Source organism: Dermacentor albipictus, chromosome 6 (genome assembly GCF_038994185.2).
Source record: "Dermacentor albipictus isolate Rhodes 1998 colony chromosome 6, USDA_Dalb.pri_finalv2, whole genome shotgun sequence".
Classification (NCBI taxonomy): Eukaryota; Metazoa; Arthropoda; class Arachnida; order Ixodida; family Ixodidae; genus Dermacentor; species Dermacentor albipictus.
In genome coordinates, this window is record NC_091826.1 from 56,364,483 (window position 1) to 56,382,538 (window position 18,056).

General features: G+C 44.8%; 1 protein-coding gene across 1 annotated transcript; it reads left to right on the plus strand.

Moving 5' to 3' along the window:
- Positions 1 to 952: 952 nt before the first annotated feature.
- LOC135907815 (uncharacterized) lies at positions 953 to 11,105 on the plus strand. The gene is made up of 5 exons (XM_065439568.1): positions 953 to 1,203; positions 1,337 to 1,436; positions 5,382 to 5,565; positions 7,532 to 7,701; positions 10,531 to 11,105. The coding sequence occupies exons 1-5, from the start codon at positions 1,021 to 1,023 to the stop codon at positions 10,968 to 10,970; spliced, it is 1,077 nt and encodes a 358-aa protein (XP_065295640.1). The 5' UTR covers positions 953 to 1,020; the 3' UTR covers positions 10,971 to 11,105.
- Positions 11,106 to 18,056: the final 6,951 nt, after the last annotated feature.

Below are 18,056 nucleotides of genomic sequence, written 5' to 3' on the forward strand. Positions count from 1 at the left end.
GGAAACTCGATGCCCGGCGAAACAAGTGAGAACCATCACTAGAACTGCTGACGGGGGTATGCAAGGCTTTATCGCTTTAGAGTAATGGCACTAATCGTAATTTAGAGCAATGATAGTAATGGGAGGAATGATAATTTTGACCGCACGCCGCCGCTCATGGCGGTGCTGCAAGAACATTGAAATCAGTTACCAAGCTGGTTCTGTTATTATTCCCCAAGTCGCAAGCTGTCGTCGCTGCGACAACTTGCGCAACAATAATCCTTACTTGGGAACGTGTGCGAGGAGAGCTACGTCCTTTTTATTGTTATCGGGCGCGCTTTTCATGAATTATGTGGTTCGGATGCTTGTTTTGTGCTTGTTCTTTATTGAAACGTATGCTGTTCTGTCCGTTGTATGCGTGATTCTAAAGAATGCATGCGCAGTTCGCTTCACTTTGCCGAGTGCTTGCCTCTGCCTTAACGGGGTACGAGTCACTGCTTGTGGGCCTTCGCTGCCACCAGGATCTGCTCATATTCTTGCTAACGGACGCCGAAACGAAGCATTCCCGCCAACTAGAAGCTAACAGCTTCGCTGTAAAATGTCGTTTCGAAATCCAATCCGCCCACGAGGGCGTAGTTTTCCTCACGGTGTAGTGGGCAGGCGCCATGACATAAGGAGCAAGCAAACAAGCATGCAAATTATTCTATTTTTTTTACTATTCCTATCCCGCGAAGGTTTACTATAGTATTGATCACTTGTTTTACTCACGTATTCATAGTTTATTTTTCATCTTGGATTGTATATTTATTTTACTTTTTTGCGTTAGTTATTTATTAACCAAATTCTTTTATTTATTCACTCATATTGCCACCCGATTCGTGGCCTATCTCCCATAGTGGGTTTGTGCCATTGATGGAGCCTTCATCATCATCGTCATCATCATCATTATCAAACAAGCCCGTGCCACGCGGCGCGCTAAGAACATCTCCGCGTCACAGAGCAAGCACCAGCAGGCAAAGCCGTTGAGTTCTCTCTGCCGAAATGGCGTTTCGCATCTTCGTCGGCTGCTGCATTTTCGGCGTGGGATGGTACGCGGTGGACAGGGTGCGGCCCGGACTGCTCCAGCAGATCGACGTTGCCGGCAAGATCGCAGCCCTCCGCACTTCAGCGGTCCCTGCAATCGAGGTCAAGGAAGGGAAGGACACAAAGGACACTGCCGTCCAGGCAAGCCGACAGTTTGAAACCGCGAACGCTCTCCAGTGGGAAGCGAACGCGAGCCGTTTGGGGCAAAGCCTGGGGGCGATGACTTGCACGTATGTCGTGTCCGGCTGCAGATGTTCGCTAAAATTCCACGCAGGGCACCAGCGTTGGTGAATCCGGCTCAGCGACTCAAGGCCATGTGGCACCTGCCAGTGATCTTGGAGTGGGATCTATGGAAAACATTTATGTCATCGGCGGTAAGCATTTACTATCCTCCAGCTTTTTGTATAGAACAAGCGCTATACGATCATGTAAAGGTTCCGAGGAGGGGTAAGGAAACCTTAGGATATGTTCTTTTTTCTTTTTACATACTATAAACAAAATAATTTCACTTACCGAACATGTACAAGTTGTAGGTACTGAAAATGCAGTTTTAGGTCTCAATACCAAATAAATAATAATCAAGGGAAAATCAGACATCCACCCATTCATCCTACGAATGGGTGGATGTCTGATTTTCCCTTCACTATTTCTCTCCACCTTGCGTGTTTCCGCAGAACTATTACGTCAAAGAAATAATAGTTATAAAACAGAAAACATGTACCATGCACGATCACCTACAGCGTCTATTGTCAGCACGTAGCAAAGGTTGTCGTCTTGACGCTGTCAAGTACGAAATGGTAAATATCGCTTCATGAACTGGGATGAAAACGTAGCGCCACCACAGCGTTCTTGAAAACATCTCGATGAAATAGTTTAATTACCCTTATCGCTTCAGGATTGTTGAAAATTACTGATTGATAATGAATTCTTCCGGATTTTATTTCACCTCTATTTATTTTGTGGAGTGTAGCAGGAGCGCAGTGTGGCGTTAAATGGTCTAACAACCGAATTTTAAGTAACAATTTTCTTGTGGCGCAGGAAAGAAGCTCATCCTGGGAAGCTTGTTTATTTGCAGCAGTCACGTTCAAAAGTTGCGTGGAAATACTGTACGCAAAATTTTTCGATGCTACCAATCTGTAAAAAATTGGACGGCCAACGCCAGCAGCGCTGAAAAGTTGTAATGATGCCAAATTCCCCCCTCGCAAATTCGGAAAGCCTAATGATTGGCGGCTTTCGCAGGAGTGAGTGCGACTTTCATTAACCATCCGCATTTGGGGGGGGGGGGGAGCTACTCTTAAAAAAAAAAGGCTGCCGCAGTGAGTTACTAGTTCTGAGACTACTGCACGTCCCAGTGCTAGTGGCAATGTAGTGCCCTCTCGTGGGTCTAAGCTCAAGTACTCATAGCAGAACTATGGCCCCCAAGATCGACCTACAGCGTACACCGCTTCATCTCAGAGGCCGTTGTTCTATTTCTTGTGAATTCATCCGAATTCACAAGTGCACGACTTCATACCCTGGACCCTACTTTACAACTCCGTATTCCGCCCGAGCTTCCACGACGCGACTGTACCCTTCTAGTTCGTCTATGGCTTGGAGTAGCATTTTCAAATGCGTACTCCTTTCTTATCGGAATGTCCGACAACCCACTTTGTGACTTCTGCGGGTGCAATGAAACAATCGCGCACCTTCTTTGTGAGTGCTCTCGTTTCAACCCGCAAAGAGCAGTCCTCTCAGCCACCCTAGACAAACTGGACAAGCGCCCACTGTCAGACAACAAGATCCATGGACACTGGCCTACGCGAACATCAGCGCGATCGGCTATGAAGGCGCTGCTGCGGTATTTAAAAGACACTGGACTTTCTGCCAGATTGTGACTTCACTGTGTGACTCAGGATTGTACGGTGCACTGCATCACAGTAGGAACGCCTTTGCGGGCTGCGTGACAATGCCCACAGAAACAGTTTGTGTGTACGTGCGTGTGTGTGTAGTTTTTTTTTTAATCCTTCTCCCTCTCACCTATCGCTTCCCCTTTCCCCTCCCCCAGTACAGGGTAGCCAACCGGAGATAATCTCTGGTTGACCTCCCTGTCTTTCCCTTGCCCTTCTCTCTCTCTCTCTCTCTCTCTCTCTATACGTATAACAATCGAATATTTAGCTGCATATTGCAAGCTGTCGAAAAACATATAACAGAAAAAAAAAATGATATTGCATTTCAATATTCTAGAAAAGGCCCTGAAGCTGCGTACTCGTAGAAGGTCACGCGTTAGGTCATCCCTAATGTTGTGATGCTTTCGGCACGTGGTGGCGCCAAAATTATTTTCCACGACTCGCGAACCATTAGAAATATGAATCCTCGTTTAATGAGAAATACAGTGCTTCTTTCAGTCAATGAAAAAAAAAAACACAAGGTTTCCTTCAGCTGGGCTATATCTATTCATGTTCCGAGTGCTCGTGTGTCCCTGTAACCTCAGAAATCCTAAAGTATCATTTTTGATACGCTGATATTGAGAGTTAAAAACTCGAATTTAAGCGCTGGAAATTCAGTGTAGAGCTTATACTAGCTTTTTGATGCGCTGACGTGAGTTTCCGGTTACGGCGAGCACAGCAAATCAGTTACTAATTAATTAATTATCATACTAATTAATTTTAATCGATTATTATTTCGATGTTCTCTTCGTAGCAGTACACTCTCCATGGCCAGAAATAAATGCGAACAAGTTGTTTGAATTTTCTTTGTAAAATAGTTTTCCGAATTGGTGGAGTCAAATTCGAATAGAGCATTTCTAACACTGGTATTCAAAAGAAAAAAAAACGAAGACAATTTGTACACTCACATTAAAAGGCCACCCACGGCATTTAAAGTTATCTGTGTCGTCGGTCTTTTCTGTTGTTTTATTACCTGAAGTGCACCGAACTATTCCAACCAACAAATATCCTCCTTGAAGGATTATTTACTGGAGGAAACTTAAACGTTAGTTGCAGTGGCCCGGAAGGACTGCGCCGCATCAAACAACCCCCTCAGCATGCAATAGAGAGAATTCGCAGGATCTAACAAACATCTGTGTTCAAACCTTAACCCCAGCTGTAGACACGAGGCCAGAGAGAAGCCGTGTATCCATCTATCCATCTTGCACGGTGTCCAAGGGCCAGCTATGTATTCAGTGGCAGGACGCCCGCAAGGCGGTTGCAATGGCATCACTGACAACAACCCGCTTGTATTGAGCTTTCTCATAGTAATAGAAAGCTTATGCAGCGTTCTTTTTCTCAGTATGAACTAACAAGCAGATTGCATTGAAAGACAGCGTACTATAGTCGGAACGACTTCTTTGTAAATAAACCGCTACACTTACTCTGGGGGTCATTGCTTTTTTATGAAAATAACTGCGCAGTCTACAGTTTAAACATTTCTTAGAAATTATAAAAGAAGCACGTTTTCACCTATATTTACGATGATCTTTACCAGCAGTCTCATAAATCAAAGTTAGGCTTCTTGTTGTACCCCCTTTAGCTTTCAGGCAGAAAGTGGTAAGGTAATTGTAGCCTTTTAGATTTTATTTCAGTTTGTCTATAAAATGTATTAGGCTTTTTTTTGTGTGTGTGTGGCATTATCCCTGGCATAAGATTCGTGAAATTTCTCTAGTCTAAAGCCACATACAACGTAATAAGGCTCTTAATGCAGTCTCTGCACGTAAATAGCCCGCCCACGAATATGACGGGACAGGGTTATTGGGTCACTCAAAAAAAGAAAAAAAAATAACATGCGATTATAACGCGAAGCGATGCCGCAAAAGGAAATGACTCACAAAAGCGAAAGCCTACGAGACGCATTGTTCATCGTTACTACGAACTGCCATAAGAAAAAGACGGGAAAGGACAAGTGCAAGCACGACACACTCGTTGTCACTGCTCACGTCTTTGTTTTGTCACAGCTGACGAAGATGGCAAAGCCATGGTCGATTATGGGTGTTTTGAACACGGCTCCGTACACGTTAGTGATCGCAGTGTTGGCTAGCACTTTTGATCACTGCACTCTGTAGCGCCAAAGAGAATAAAAAACGCGTTACATCCATGTCATGAACACGTATGTAACGTGAGGCGCGAAGTCAGACCGGAGATTCTAACATAAAAAAAGGAATTTATTTTCGGTATACGTTTTAGCTAGAAGTAAAGTTAATAAGATGAAAACAGTGTGGTTCGCGGTGCTATTTGCATTAACATACACGATTCAACTGAACTACTTGTAAACATTCCTATGTCGGAAGAGACTCTTTGGCGCCTGGTTCTTTCTTTATTTTTTTCTCCCGATTCACTCTGTCGCAGCGCGCATGTGGTCAAATGCGCAATCCCTGTGCGAGCACCTGATGGATACACTGGTCCCCACTGACTTGCAACGTCGGCTCCGAGCCGCCTGGACAGCTCTGCAAGGCGTGGAGTGGACGGCAATCATTCGCAGTGAAAAGGCGCGAGTGCTGATGGCGTCGATTGTGTGCTTCGCCGTCTCAAGGTATATGTTCTCCATGCCGCTTGTCTGCTAGCCATCAAACCATCATGATAGATAGATAGATAGATAGATAGATAGATAGATAGATAGATAGATAGATAGATAGATAGATAGATAGATAGATAGATAGATAGATAGATAGATAGATAGATAGATAGATAGATAGATAGATAGATAGATAGATAGATAGATAGATAGATAGATAGATAGATAGATAGATAGATAGATAGATAGATAGATAGATAGATAGATAGATAGATAGATAGATAGATAGATAGATAGATAGATAGATAGATAGATAGATAGATAGATAGATAGATAGATAGATAGATAGATAGATAGATAGATAGATAGATAGATAGATAGATAGATAGATAGATAGATAGATAGATAGATAGATAGATAGATAGATAGATAGATAGATAGATAGATAGATAGATAGATAGATAGATAGATAGATAGATAGATAGATAGATAGATAGATAGATAGATAGATAGATCGATCAGAAAAAGCGGGTGGGGCTCATCAGATGAACGGGACATGGCACCTCGGCTTCGGTAAAGTAGTAAGCAGGCATGGAATGCTCATGCTAATCCGCTTGCGAATGCTAATCGAGGCAAAGCGCGACAGACTATCTGTTGGTAGTCGCGCTCGCCTATGATGGTGACTGAACGATTCAGTTTTTTCAATGGATCCGATAAGACCCTCATTAGACGGAGTTTTACAAACCAGTAAAAAAATAAATAAGAGAGGCTGGACAATAGGGAAACTACGATAAGGAGCTTGGTGGCGCTCTCACTGCATCGTTCAAAGGGAACGCTCGTAGCATCCATCCACCCATCCATTCATCCCTCCATCCATGTATAACCAACATTTGTGATAAGGCCAGGTGAAGGGACCTTTAACATCAAGCGGAAATAAAGATGGAGACAGAGGCCGAGCCAGTATCACTCATCACCATGCAGGAGAATATCCCATAGCTCCATAAAGTATAGGTTTTCTATCTATAAAGATCTTTTCTCAGCTATCGGAACTTGTATGCGCTTAGTTAATACAACGATATTATCGTCCGAGTGTTTGCCTGCCCTGACCCCATTCTGTAGCTCGCCCAGTATATCAATTTTGTCCACCCATTTCGACACTTCTAGTGTTACGCTTGCAATGCCGCTTTCTATCACATCGGCGTCCTTCACCTTCATAGATAAGTTTTCATCCTGCTTTCATACCATGCAATCAGAATTTTATTTATTTTAATAACTTCCTCTTGGGGACGAGTTTTACGAACGTTGCCGTACGTTGCTCTTCGGACCTAGCTGTTTGCTTAGCTTCATTGGGGATGTTATTTGGTCCTGCTTTGTTTTAAGGGACATTTCCTTCTGCTATCTTCTTTGAACGTTTTTCACATTAAAGTATGAGCTGTCAGGCTTCTCCGTTGCTGGATCTGGTTGGCTCCGGACTACGCTTTCTTTCTTGGGGACGCTGTTGCTGATTGCGTCACTCGTATACAGCAGTGCGTCATTCTTTTCGAAGATGTTACCCTCTTCGAGCCTTGAGAAAGTTCGCAGTTTTTTTACAGCGAAGCTGCATACCTCTATCCTCCAAGGAAATTTTCTTGTCGTAAGCAAAAAACTCCCCATACGTTGGCCGATCCTGAAGTACGATATCGGCCCACCCGCGTTGGAGTTGAACAGGGATAGGCGGGCTAGTTGGTGGTCGATATTGGAATGCATCATGTAACCACACTGGGAATGCAACCGCCCCTGTCCTGTGTGTTTCCTTCTTTGTCCTTTGTTGTTTGAGCGGTTACATGATGCATTACAATATTGGAGTTGAAGCAGGCGTTAAGCGCTCCCCATAGGTGGGTCGATCCCGAAGTTAGTGCGATGCGGGGCCTACCCGCGGCGGAGGTGAAGCAGACGGTAACGTGCGCTGCCTACCACAACTAAACACCTTTTTCTTTTTGTCTAGGTTATTTTGTGGAGGCTGCGCCGAGGCGAACCCAAGCGATGACGACACATCGCCAGGGAACACCGCTCCTGCCACAGCTGCCGGCTGGAAATCCATCTTTAGCATCTTAAGTATGGCTCGTGGAAGGTTCTTTGGTTACCGGTATGAAGGCGGCCACATCTGCCCGAGAGGTGAGCGCTGCGGTTCGTCTGCTGTATAGGCAATTACGAAGGACGCTTGGTTTCTAGATGTGGCACTCTGCGTAACGGAGAAGATGGGGCTGCAGAAGAACCCTTCCGCGTGCATTTTGAGCGTGGTTCGACAGCTGACCGATATGATTGGTCCACAGGATGATGAACCGCCGACGTTGACGCATCAGACGAGACTTGTCGAGAAAAACATCTGAGCGCCTAAATAAAACAAGCATACGCGACAAAATATTCTGCACAAAAGAAACGCAAACGTGAAAAGCTTCGCTGATCGGGAGACGGTAACAAAAAACATAGGAAAGCCCCCCCCCCCCCCCCCCCCAAAAAAAAAAATATACAACAAACCGCCACCACAAGGAGATTTATGATTGTTAAAAAGCCAAGTGGAGAAACTCGAAAATTATATATATAAATATATATATATATATATATATATATATATATATATATATATATATATATATATATATATATATATATGTATATATATATATATATATATATATATATATATATATATATATATATATATATATATATATATACGTATGTATATGTATATATGTATATGTATAAAGGGCAATGAACATGAGAAATACACTAGTACAAAAGTGCACAAAAATGACAGGTGGCGGTGAATCAAATGGATGGATTACACGCGATAAAAATGATTGCCCGACGGAAAGTCCGAGGGCAAATTAGAACACGTGGGCTTCTCTACGGAGTGCGAGTCAAAAGTGCGGTTGGTAGATTTTCCAGGCTCACGGTTCCGCGTTGCCGAACACGACGGCAGACTTGTACCGCGTGTCGGCCTATTGCCGAGGCACGGCCTCTGGTCGAGGACTCCAGTTTTGGGAATTGAGTCTGCCGGCCGCTGATTCCCACTGCACGTTCTCACCGCCCTGGCTTCCGAATAAACTCTTCCTCTCGCCGCTTCTACCGTTGCTACCACGTGATGAGGCTACCACGTGATGAGGAAGCGGTCTGGCAACACGGGACAGCAGAAAAAGAACTTCACTCACCACAGTCTCTTAAGCGCCGCCTCAACTAGAGGAGAGGGGGGGGGGGGGGGTAGAGTCGGCGACGCCAAGAGGGGCACCCGTGCACCCACTTTGGGACACTTGGCTTATTGTAAGCCACTCACGCAACATTTATCTTGACGTGTGAGCTTTATACAGATCGGCTTCCACATAAGAGACGATTATTCGGGGTAGCTATCAGCCCAGTAACTAGACGATCGCTGCTCGGCTGGTCAATTTTGAATCTGGCATTCAATTACCGTGTCTAAACCAATGAGACGTTTGCAGAAATATGAAAACTTGAAGATATAAACAATGATAGAGGCAAGGATAGCCTGGGGCTGTTGCCTTCAGGCCCTTGTTCCAGCTTCTGGCATCCATGCATTCCTAATATCATGGCGCATACCTTTCGCTAAGTAAATGGAACACATCGGCAAAAAATTTATATTTATTAAGTGGACCATAAGCAGAACGAAGGATCTGGCACGCCTCCTTTCCCTTCTATTGAGGTTCTTGCATTTCTCATGGTATAGCACTTAATATCATTTCACACAAGCTTAACGCAGTATAAAAAAGAGCTGGTCCTCGTTCCATATAGCTCCAGACCAACTAAGTAGAACGTTTTGGGAACTATGTTTCACTAAGTGGAACTTCTATGGAATAAATATGCTACTATGTTGCGTTCTTAATGGCTTTCCACGTTGGCTCCCTTGGGTAAACAAAATTTGCATAATTGCAAAAATGTTAGACCTAATACTTTTGAACGCCTCCACAATGATACCACTACAACAAAATTACCTGCAAAACGAAACATTCTGTGTCCTGGCTTAATGCCTGTCTTCCTTATGTACTAATTGTGAATGCCTATACAACGAAGACCACTAAAAATAACTTACCCGTACAACGAAGCAGCTGAGGCGTCCCCCCATGGATAATTTGTTGCTTTACAACTAATTCTCCTAGAAGTACCACCACTGCCCTTCACCGCTGCGACTGAGCTGCGGTCAACCAGCGGTGTGCTTGAAGGGCGTGTCGATCCCAGCAAGTGTTTTAGTCCTGCAGCTCAGCTGCAGAAATCGCCCAACTCAACTCACAAGCCGCCTTTTGCAACAAACCAGCGGCTGTGACCGCTCACGAGTACGTCGAGGTTGATGTCGAAGTGAGTCACACGACCCACGATATCGTCGAAAGCCACAAGAACTGGAAACAGGCAAGGAAAGTCGACGAAGCCAACAGTGATAAAGATCCCAAAGATGAACGGAAATTTAAAATTTTATCGACAGTGGTGTCAGTAGCTTGCCTGAACACTCAGCAGCTGTACTTCCATCGCCCACGGGTTTCACCGCGGAGCGTGCTTAATGTCCGTGGTCTGAGGTCGGTCGCACTGGGTAGTTCCGTCGTAGTAAGTGCGTTGAAGAAACTCTGCTACTTCTGTCACTAAGCATCTTTTCAATTCGTATTATTGCAAGGTTTTATTTGACTGAACGTTCTAGGCCATCTCTATCGGGAGCTGAACGGTGCTTTACCTTTCAACGATGCGACCTATATAACGAAGGATTTCGGAGGCGCCGAGCGCTTCGTTGTGGAACCGTTAGACTGTATATCATACTGTGTTCAACATCTTAATCGAATTCCACATAAGATTCCCTAAGTAAGCGGTACATATTTGCAACAATGTTTCACTTACTTTGGGGCGCCAGTGTGGATTGAGATCAAGAGTGTAGTTCTACCTTTGTTGTAGGGAGGATACGTTTCCTGAATATTGGCACCCACGTACTTCAATCGACCGCAGGAAAAGCCGCCGACCAGTTGTTGCGGGAAGGTGTGGCGGCCGCGGTGATTCAGCGCTGGTTTCGCACCGAGTTCAAACGATGGCTTCGAAACGGCACGCCGTCTCGGCTCCGCGTGGCTACATCGCCGTCGAGCAGCCAGCGCTGGATCGACGAAGACTACGGCGCCGTATTCGGCACGGTGCTCGAAGACCCCAGTGTTAGCGCCGACGCACTGGGGCCTCCAGGCGCTGAGCATTGCTCCGAAGACGAGCTTTTCTCCTACGGGAAGCGCCCCTCGGAAAGCAGTGACCAAGGTGGCGAAGAGGAAGCATCGCTTCGAGTTCGCGAGTGCCGAAAAGCACTTCCGCCTTCCTCGGCGAAGCTTCCGAAGGCTGTGCTTAGGTTGAAATCACCCGTAGTGCAGCGGGGTAAAAAGAGCGTGGCATCGATCAACCCTTGAATTTCGTATGTGCAGGTTACAATGTTTGCGCAATTATTTTACTGGTCGATGATAAATCGCGGATAAATCACGAAATTCTCGCAACAACATTACTTCGCTTTGTTAGTTATAAAAGTAATATATTTTTATTCCTTTCTTTTTGTGCTTGTGCGTCTGTGACATGGCTGTTTCTGATTTTGGCTGTCACTCTTAGATATGACTGATTCTTAGCAGCGATCTCAAATAGGTCATAGACCGCCGATGTAAGAAGCGTGTCCTAGAATCCTCGTGCTTCCGAGTTGCTCTAGGTTTACGCCTTTCTACACTCTGAAAAGGAACGGTGATAATCCGCGATAAATAAAAGTGCTTGCGACGTGAAAGTATTTTGTTACAAACTTCGGCGTCACTAAAGTCTTTGCTAATGAGTATCCTCTCGAATGGTGATAAATATAACAGGTTCTCGCAATTCTTCGTCTGTCGAACACAAAGCGAGAGTCATGATGAAGTGGTGTTTCAACATTTGTTCTGAGCTTTACGAGACCTGCAGGTGAGGCAAGTATAAATGACAGAAAGGGCTTGCTTCAATCTTTACGACATCCCATACCTGAGGGGTGACAACCTTTCTCGTTTATGAACTTGTGCTGAAAATTAGTCCGCAGTGTCCCTAATATAGCATTTCTTGAAGTACATGAGGTCCTTTACGGCTTTAACCGCACCAAGTTATATCAATGAACCGATTAATCAGTCAGCAATTCAAGCGTTAACAATGCTTCGTACAAGCGGTCCTTGCTCTTTTGGTTATCGTACTGAGAAATTGAAAATAGTTTTCCTTCAAATCTAATTATTTGGGAAAGGTCTACTGTGGTAGCAAAGTGGATTCAGAATGGATCTCGACCATGGGAGTTGAATGTTTATGGGTGGGCAATTCAAAAAGGACGCCATTACTTAGATTTAAGTGCACGTTAAAGAACCCTAGGAGGTCAAAAATATTTTAGAGTTCCCAACTCCTACGTGTGTGTTAATGAGGTCGAGGTTTTGTAACGCACGACTCCAGGGGTGTAATTCACTAAGGAGCGCTGTTCGCAAGCAATTTCTTAGCCAAAAAGTTCTTACGCTGAGATAAGGGTGCAACCGAAGTGGCAGTGCCCTTAACTTGCCGTGTCGTAGTAGAGCGAGGAGGAAGCAGAGCACGGATTAAACGACAATGAATGAAAGAAGTCCGCTTAACTGATAGCATGATGGCACATCATGCATGTGTAGTTGAGGCTATGTACTTGCAGCAAATCAGTGCGCGCCCCCCCATACGACAGCTTCTTTTTTTCGGCTCCTGCTGCAGCACTGACTAGCGCTACCGCTTTCGCCCTTCACCACACAACCGTCAAAACAACTACAGTGGAAGTCTTACGCATTCTTCTCACATTTCTCCGAGAAACGGGACTGATGGACTCATGGTGACACATTTGGCGCAGAAACAGACGCTCAGTCGGAACAATTGCCGGCCAGGTCTGCCAGGCTAACCCCGCCTGTATATACATGGTGTCCCACGTAACATGAGCCAAACCTTAACAATATGCAAATGCCACACAGCTGGAAAGAACCAAGATAATGTAGTTTGCCATCGCTTGGAGATACTCTGGCGATTTTTCGCATACTGCCTAATTAGATAATTAGTGTTTATTAACGAGGTTCTAGAATATTATAATTAGATAAAAAGTGTCAATGAAAATATTCCATAGCAACATGAAGTCACGATACAGCTTCCTGCTGCTCAATACGCGCTACATAAAGGTGTTTCCCGGGCGTAAAAGAAGCCCGGAAATACAAGCAAAATTGCCGCACTACTGGGCGCTCGAGTCACTTTGCGTGTATTTGCGGGCTTTTTCACGCTCGAGAAAAACTTTTACGTAGCACGTACTGAACAGCAGAAAGCTGTAACGGGAGTTTTTTCAACTAGCTCTATAATTGTCTCATTGACATTTTTCATGTAATTATAATATTCGAGAAGTTCAACAATTAATTAATAGTAAATATGCAATTAGCCGGAATCCAAAGAATTATGCATCTCCAAGCGACGACAAACAACATTACATTTGTTCTTTCCAGCTACAAGGCATTTGCATGTTTTTAAAGCGTGGCTAAATTTACGTGGGGCATCCTCTATACACAATGTATACATCACCACCACCGCCATATACTACAAAGCGACTAAATGTCTTTATTTCGATACTAGTTACTGATATGAAAAAAAACTCCGAAATACATAGTTCCTATGGGCTCAAGGCAAGAGCCACAGCACATGTGCACGTAGGTTCACCGGTATGGTATGTGGTCGCGCTGCACACAGTTGCATCCGCCGTGGCTGCTTAGTGACTATGGTGTTGGGCTGCTAAGCACGAGGTCGTGAATCCCGGCCACGGTGGTCGGATTTCGATGGGGGCGAAATGCGAAAACAACCGTGTACTTAGATTTAGGTTCATGGCACAGAACCCCAGGTGGTCGAAATTTCCGGAGCCCACCCCTGTGGCGTGCCCCAAAATCAGATCATGGTTGTGGCATTCAAAACCCCATAATTTTTTTTTTGTGGTTCTAATGCCGTGCATAGGCTCAGTATCAGTTCTCTCGGCAGGCGGTATCTTCTGAGGTGCTGGTCGATGACGTCGTTGAGCGCCAACTGACCACGAAACACGCGTTCACTTTGCATAGGATCACCGTGGAGTGCACGGAGAGCTATTAAAGCAGCTCTACAAATGCCCGACGATTACGACGCTGCCTAATGCGAAATTTGAGCGCAGCGGTGTAGCTGTTTTCATTTCGCGATATACTGAGACCAAGAACTTGAGACACATATCACCGCACCGGCTGGTAGCGTGCCAGTGCCGTCAGGGCCTTCGCAGAGGTGGGGTGGGATGGGGGGGGGGGGGGGGGCAGTATGGGAACACTGGCACATTTACCTCCACAGGTCTGGCCCGGCTATGGCACCTTTGTGCCCTTTATGCAACGAGAGTGAACATCTGAAACGCTGGTTTTAGACACGCCGCTGTTTCATTATTGAACGGAAAAATTTTTAGGAGAACCCTTCCAAAAGCTCGGCTCGAATTTCACACTTCCTGTAGTTTCCTTTGGGGCTACCGTACTGGGTTACAGCCACAGAAACGCTTGTGAAGCCCTCCGCATCTTTCTGCGTGAGACAAAAAGAACTACATGCTAGGATTCTTCTTAATGATTGATATGCTTAGTTATTTTAGAAAATTTATTATTAATATCTGTAACGCGGTAGACACTTTAAATCCAATCAGCAACATACTTACTTCATTTCGCCTTAATTCATCAAAAGAAATAATTGATAACAGTTCCTTCACCGCGCCATTCATTGCCGATCCCTCAAAGTGGGTTGCGCCATTTCACAAGGCAACAAGAACGCGAACAAGAATTTGAGACCGAAATCGCCGCACCGACTGGCAGTGGGCCAGTGCTCTTAGCGCCTTCACAGAGGTCACAGAGAAAGGGGCAGTATGGGAACGTTACCATGATCATCACCATCGGAGCCAGCTGTGAAAGAAGACGACGACGAAGGCTCGAGATGTGGCACAAGTGCGTTCGAGGGGCTAAACTTGACCGTTGTTAGGGACAGACACTACCTGTCTATTTCCTACCACCCATCCCGCTACTCACGATGAGATTATTAAATATTTCTACATGTCTAGAAGGGTCTTTCCACCCCCTCACCCCAAGTTGAATAGGGCGCAAGCCGTTTCGCTTAGGCTTCTGCAGACCAGGACGTATCCGTGCCTGTCCACGCTCCACGAGGCTTACCCGGACGTGTATCGTGACGATGCCTGCCCCTCCTGCGGGCAGACCTCCACTCTACCTCACATGCTCTGGGAGTGCGGGTCGACGTACCCCAAGTTCATCAAGGAGGAGTGGGACTCGCTTCTGCGTAGCCCCGCTCTAGAAAAGCAAATCCTGGCTGTCCGGTGTGCCCGCGACCGGGCCGGTGGGCTAGACCTGCCGGTCCCGACGTGGGACTAGCCGGGTACGCGACGATTTCGCGTCCTCGCCGGACCTGCAATAAAGTTTCTTCACTCACTCACTCACTCACTCACTCACTCACTCACTCACTCACTCACTCACTCACTCACTCACTCACTCACTCACTCACTCACTCACTCACTCACTCACTTACTCACTCACTCACTCACTCACTCACTCACTCACTCACTCACTCACTCACTCACTCACTCACTCACTCACTCACTCACTCACTCACTCACTCACTCACTCAAGTGTCATGACGAATAATAAATTCGGGTGATAACGCGCATACAGAAACATAGCCTATCAGAAATTAAGCAGAACTTCGCCGCACATCACCAATATTACTGCCTTCCATAGCAGCGCATGCTCAAAACAATTACGCACTGAAACAGTTAAATGCACTTTGAGATGCCAAATCAGAGCGTGCCACAAAAATATAAATACATATGATATGTGACAAAGAGGATGGCACGCGCCATCCTCGGCTGTCAGCTGTGGCCTGTGGCCAATGAGCCGCAGCAGCGTGTTCCAACACTTACTGGCGTCACCTGTAGCCGCGCAGATAGACGTCATTATGTTCGTAAGACCGCTACACTCCTATGGTAGAAATTTCTTCCTAAGTCATCTGTGACGGCTGTTTAGGTTTCATGAAAGTACTTACGCTTACTTTTTGGCGGAACTACTAAAGTTCTCACCTGCACTGCCCTTACATATACGCATATTTTTTTTCGAGTACAGCACTCGTTTATGCAGCGGCGGGCATTGCAAGCTTGCTGATTTTGCCGGCAGTTCTAGCTTTGTGAATGCGCTTCTTTTGTAACATATTTCTTACGCCAATATTTGGTCGCGAGTTTACTTGGTGAATTCCGCCTCAGTATTTTCTTTTTTAGAGCACAACAACTTCAGGAAAAAAAAGTAGAAAAAAAACATTAGGGGCTTTCATGTTAGAGCAAAATCACTACTGCGAAGACGCCGTGATTGGCGAGGCTTCTAAGGCTATTCGAAGGGGACTACGGGACAAAACTGCGAATATTAGACAGTGGCAAAGTAAATAATTCACAACGACGTTGAATTTCCCACAATGACAGCGCTTCCGTTAACACACATTAGCGATCTCGAGTTTTGCCATATCGAAATGTGAATGCCGCGGTGCACATATCTGAAACACGCCCAATTTGCATGTTGTTCAATATAAAATCACTATATATATATATATATATATATATATATATATATATATATATATATATATATATATATATATATATATATATATATATATATATATATATATATATATATATATATATGTGTGTGTGTGTGTGTGTGTGTGTGTGTGTGTGTGTGTGCGCGCGCGCACAGCCTTCCACTTCCATATATATGACCTCATTATTACTTGAATGCTTACGACAATAATGTGTAAATGCATTATATCGGAGTAACCTTTGTTATTCAGAGCAGGCTCTGCATATCTATACCTACTATCTGAAACATTCTTCCACAGACCCAAAACCAGAGCCATGATTAAGTACGGATATCGCAGATACTTAAAGGACAGTACCATTTGTCGGTTTGTGGAAGGCTACTCCAGATAATAGTTACACCTGTTTTTTCATATAAGCTAGGTAATAATACCCATTGTACGATACATTGCGCATTGCCTTCAACTTTTTTTCGAAGTTCAGGGGGAAGCTACTACGCAATAATTTCATTCTTGGCATAAAGTACGCTTCATGTCTAACTGCAACGAAGTGGTTTATTCATATTCTTGCCATCTGCTTTCTAGGAATGTGACACTAAGTTGATCTCGACCTCCGTGTCGTCACAGATGGCTGAAAGCAACCTTGAGGTTTGTTTCAAAATCACTGACATTGCGTGAAAATACCGGGCGCGGGAACGACATGGCAATTTACTACACGTAGTGTCCTTTTCATGTCTGCGTTTAGGCAACGAAATGCAATTTTTTACCATAGCAACCAGAGGCGACGCAGCCTAGATAGCAACTACATACATGGAGACGCAGCGTTTGGTACGTAATTGTGGTACTTGAATTTTAAAATTTGTTTTTGACATTTGTAATATAACCGTAGACAATAAAAACGACCTCGAAGAGCGATTATGCCTCATAGCTGTATTGCGCTCTCAGGAGGATATGTACACGTGTAGGTACTACATATTAATAGCGACGAACTCTCTCTGCCTGCTTCGCCCATTTGCTTGTTCTTGTTCTTCTGATCACACACTGGCTCTTTCCCACTACGGGCGATTGGTCGAGAAGCCGGTGGTCTCACGTGTGCAATTACTAGATTATATTGAAAATAAAATTTCCATTGCGAAGCATCGGTTAAAGAAAGATAAATTCAGAAATTATAAAAAAGTATTCTTAGAGATCTTAAGATAAAATAATTCAGCACTGAGAAATGAAATACAAGAAATGATTGACCATTATAAAGTATTAGTGGTTCGGCGCGGGTACTGATGGTACGGGGGTCGGACTCGACAAGAATAGTAACAATAAAATTCAAACAGCGCTAGACGACAGGACCAGAAAGAAGAGGAAACAAACACGGCGCTGAACATACAACAGTTGTATGTTCAGCGCCGTGTTTGTCTCCTCCTCTTTCTCGTCCTGTCGTCTAGCGCTGTTTGAATTCTATATTTACCATGGAACACCGATTCGCCCAATCCGCTGCCCTTCTGAAGAATATATATGTTCGTTTGATCATTCATTCACTCGTTCGTTCGTTCGTTCGTTCGTTCGTTCGTTCGTTCGTTCGTTCGTTCGTTCGTTCGTTCGTTCGTTCGTTCGTTCGTTCGTTCGTTCGTTCGTTCGTTCGTTCGTTCGTTCGTTCATTCGTTCGCACGTTTGTTAGTTTCTTTGGTTGGTTCGCACAGGTTATTCGCTTGAATTGACGATCGTCAACAGTGTTTGGATAGGATTAGATTTCCTTCTTCGTATTTCCTACAAAAAACGATTTCCTACAAAAAACACTAGCACCCCAAGAAACGACGGTATATGTGGACGCAGCCACATACGCCAGAGCAGCGGGGCAGAGCAACAGCAACGCGGTA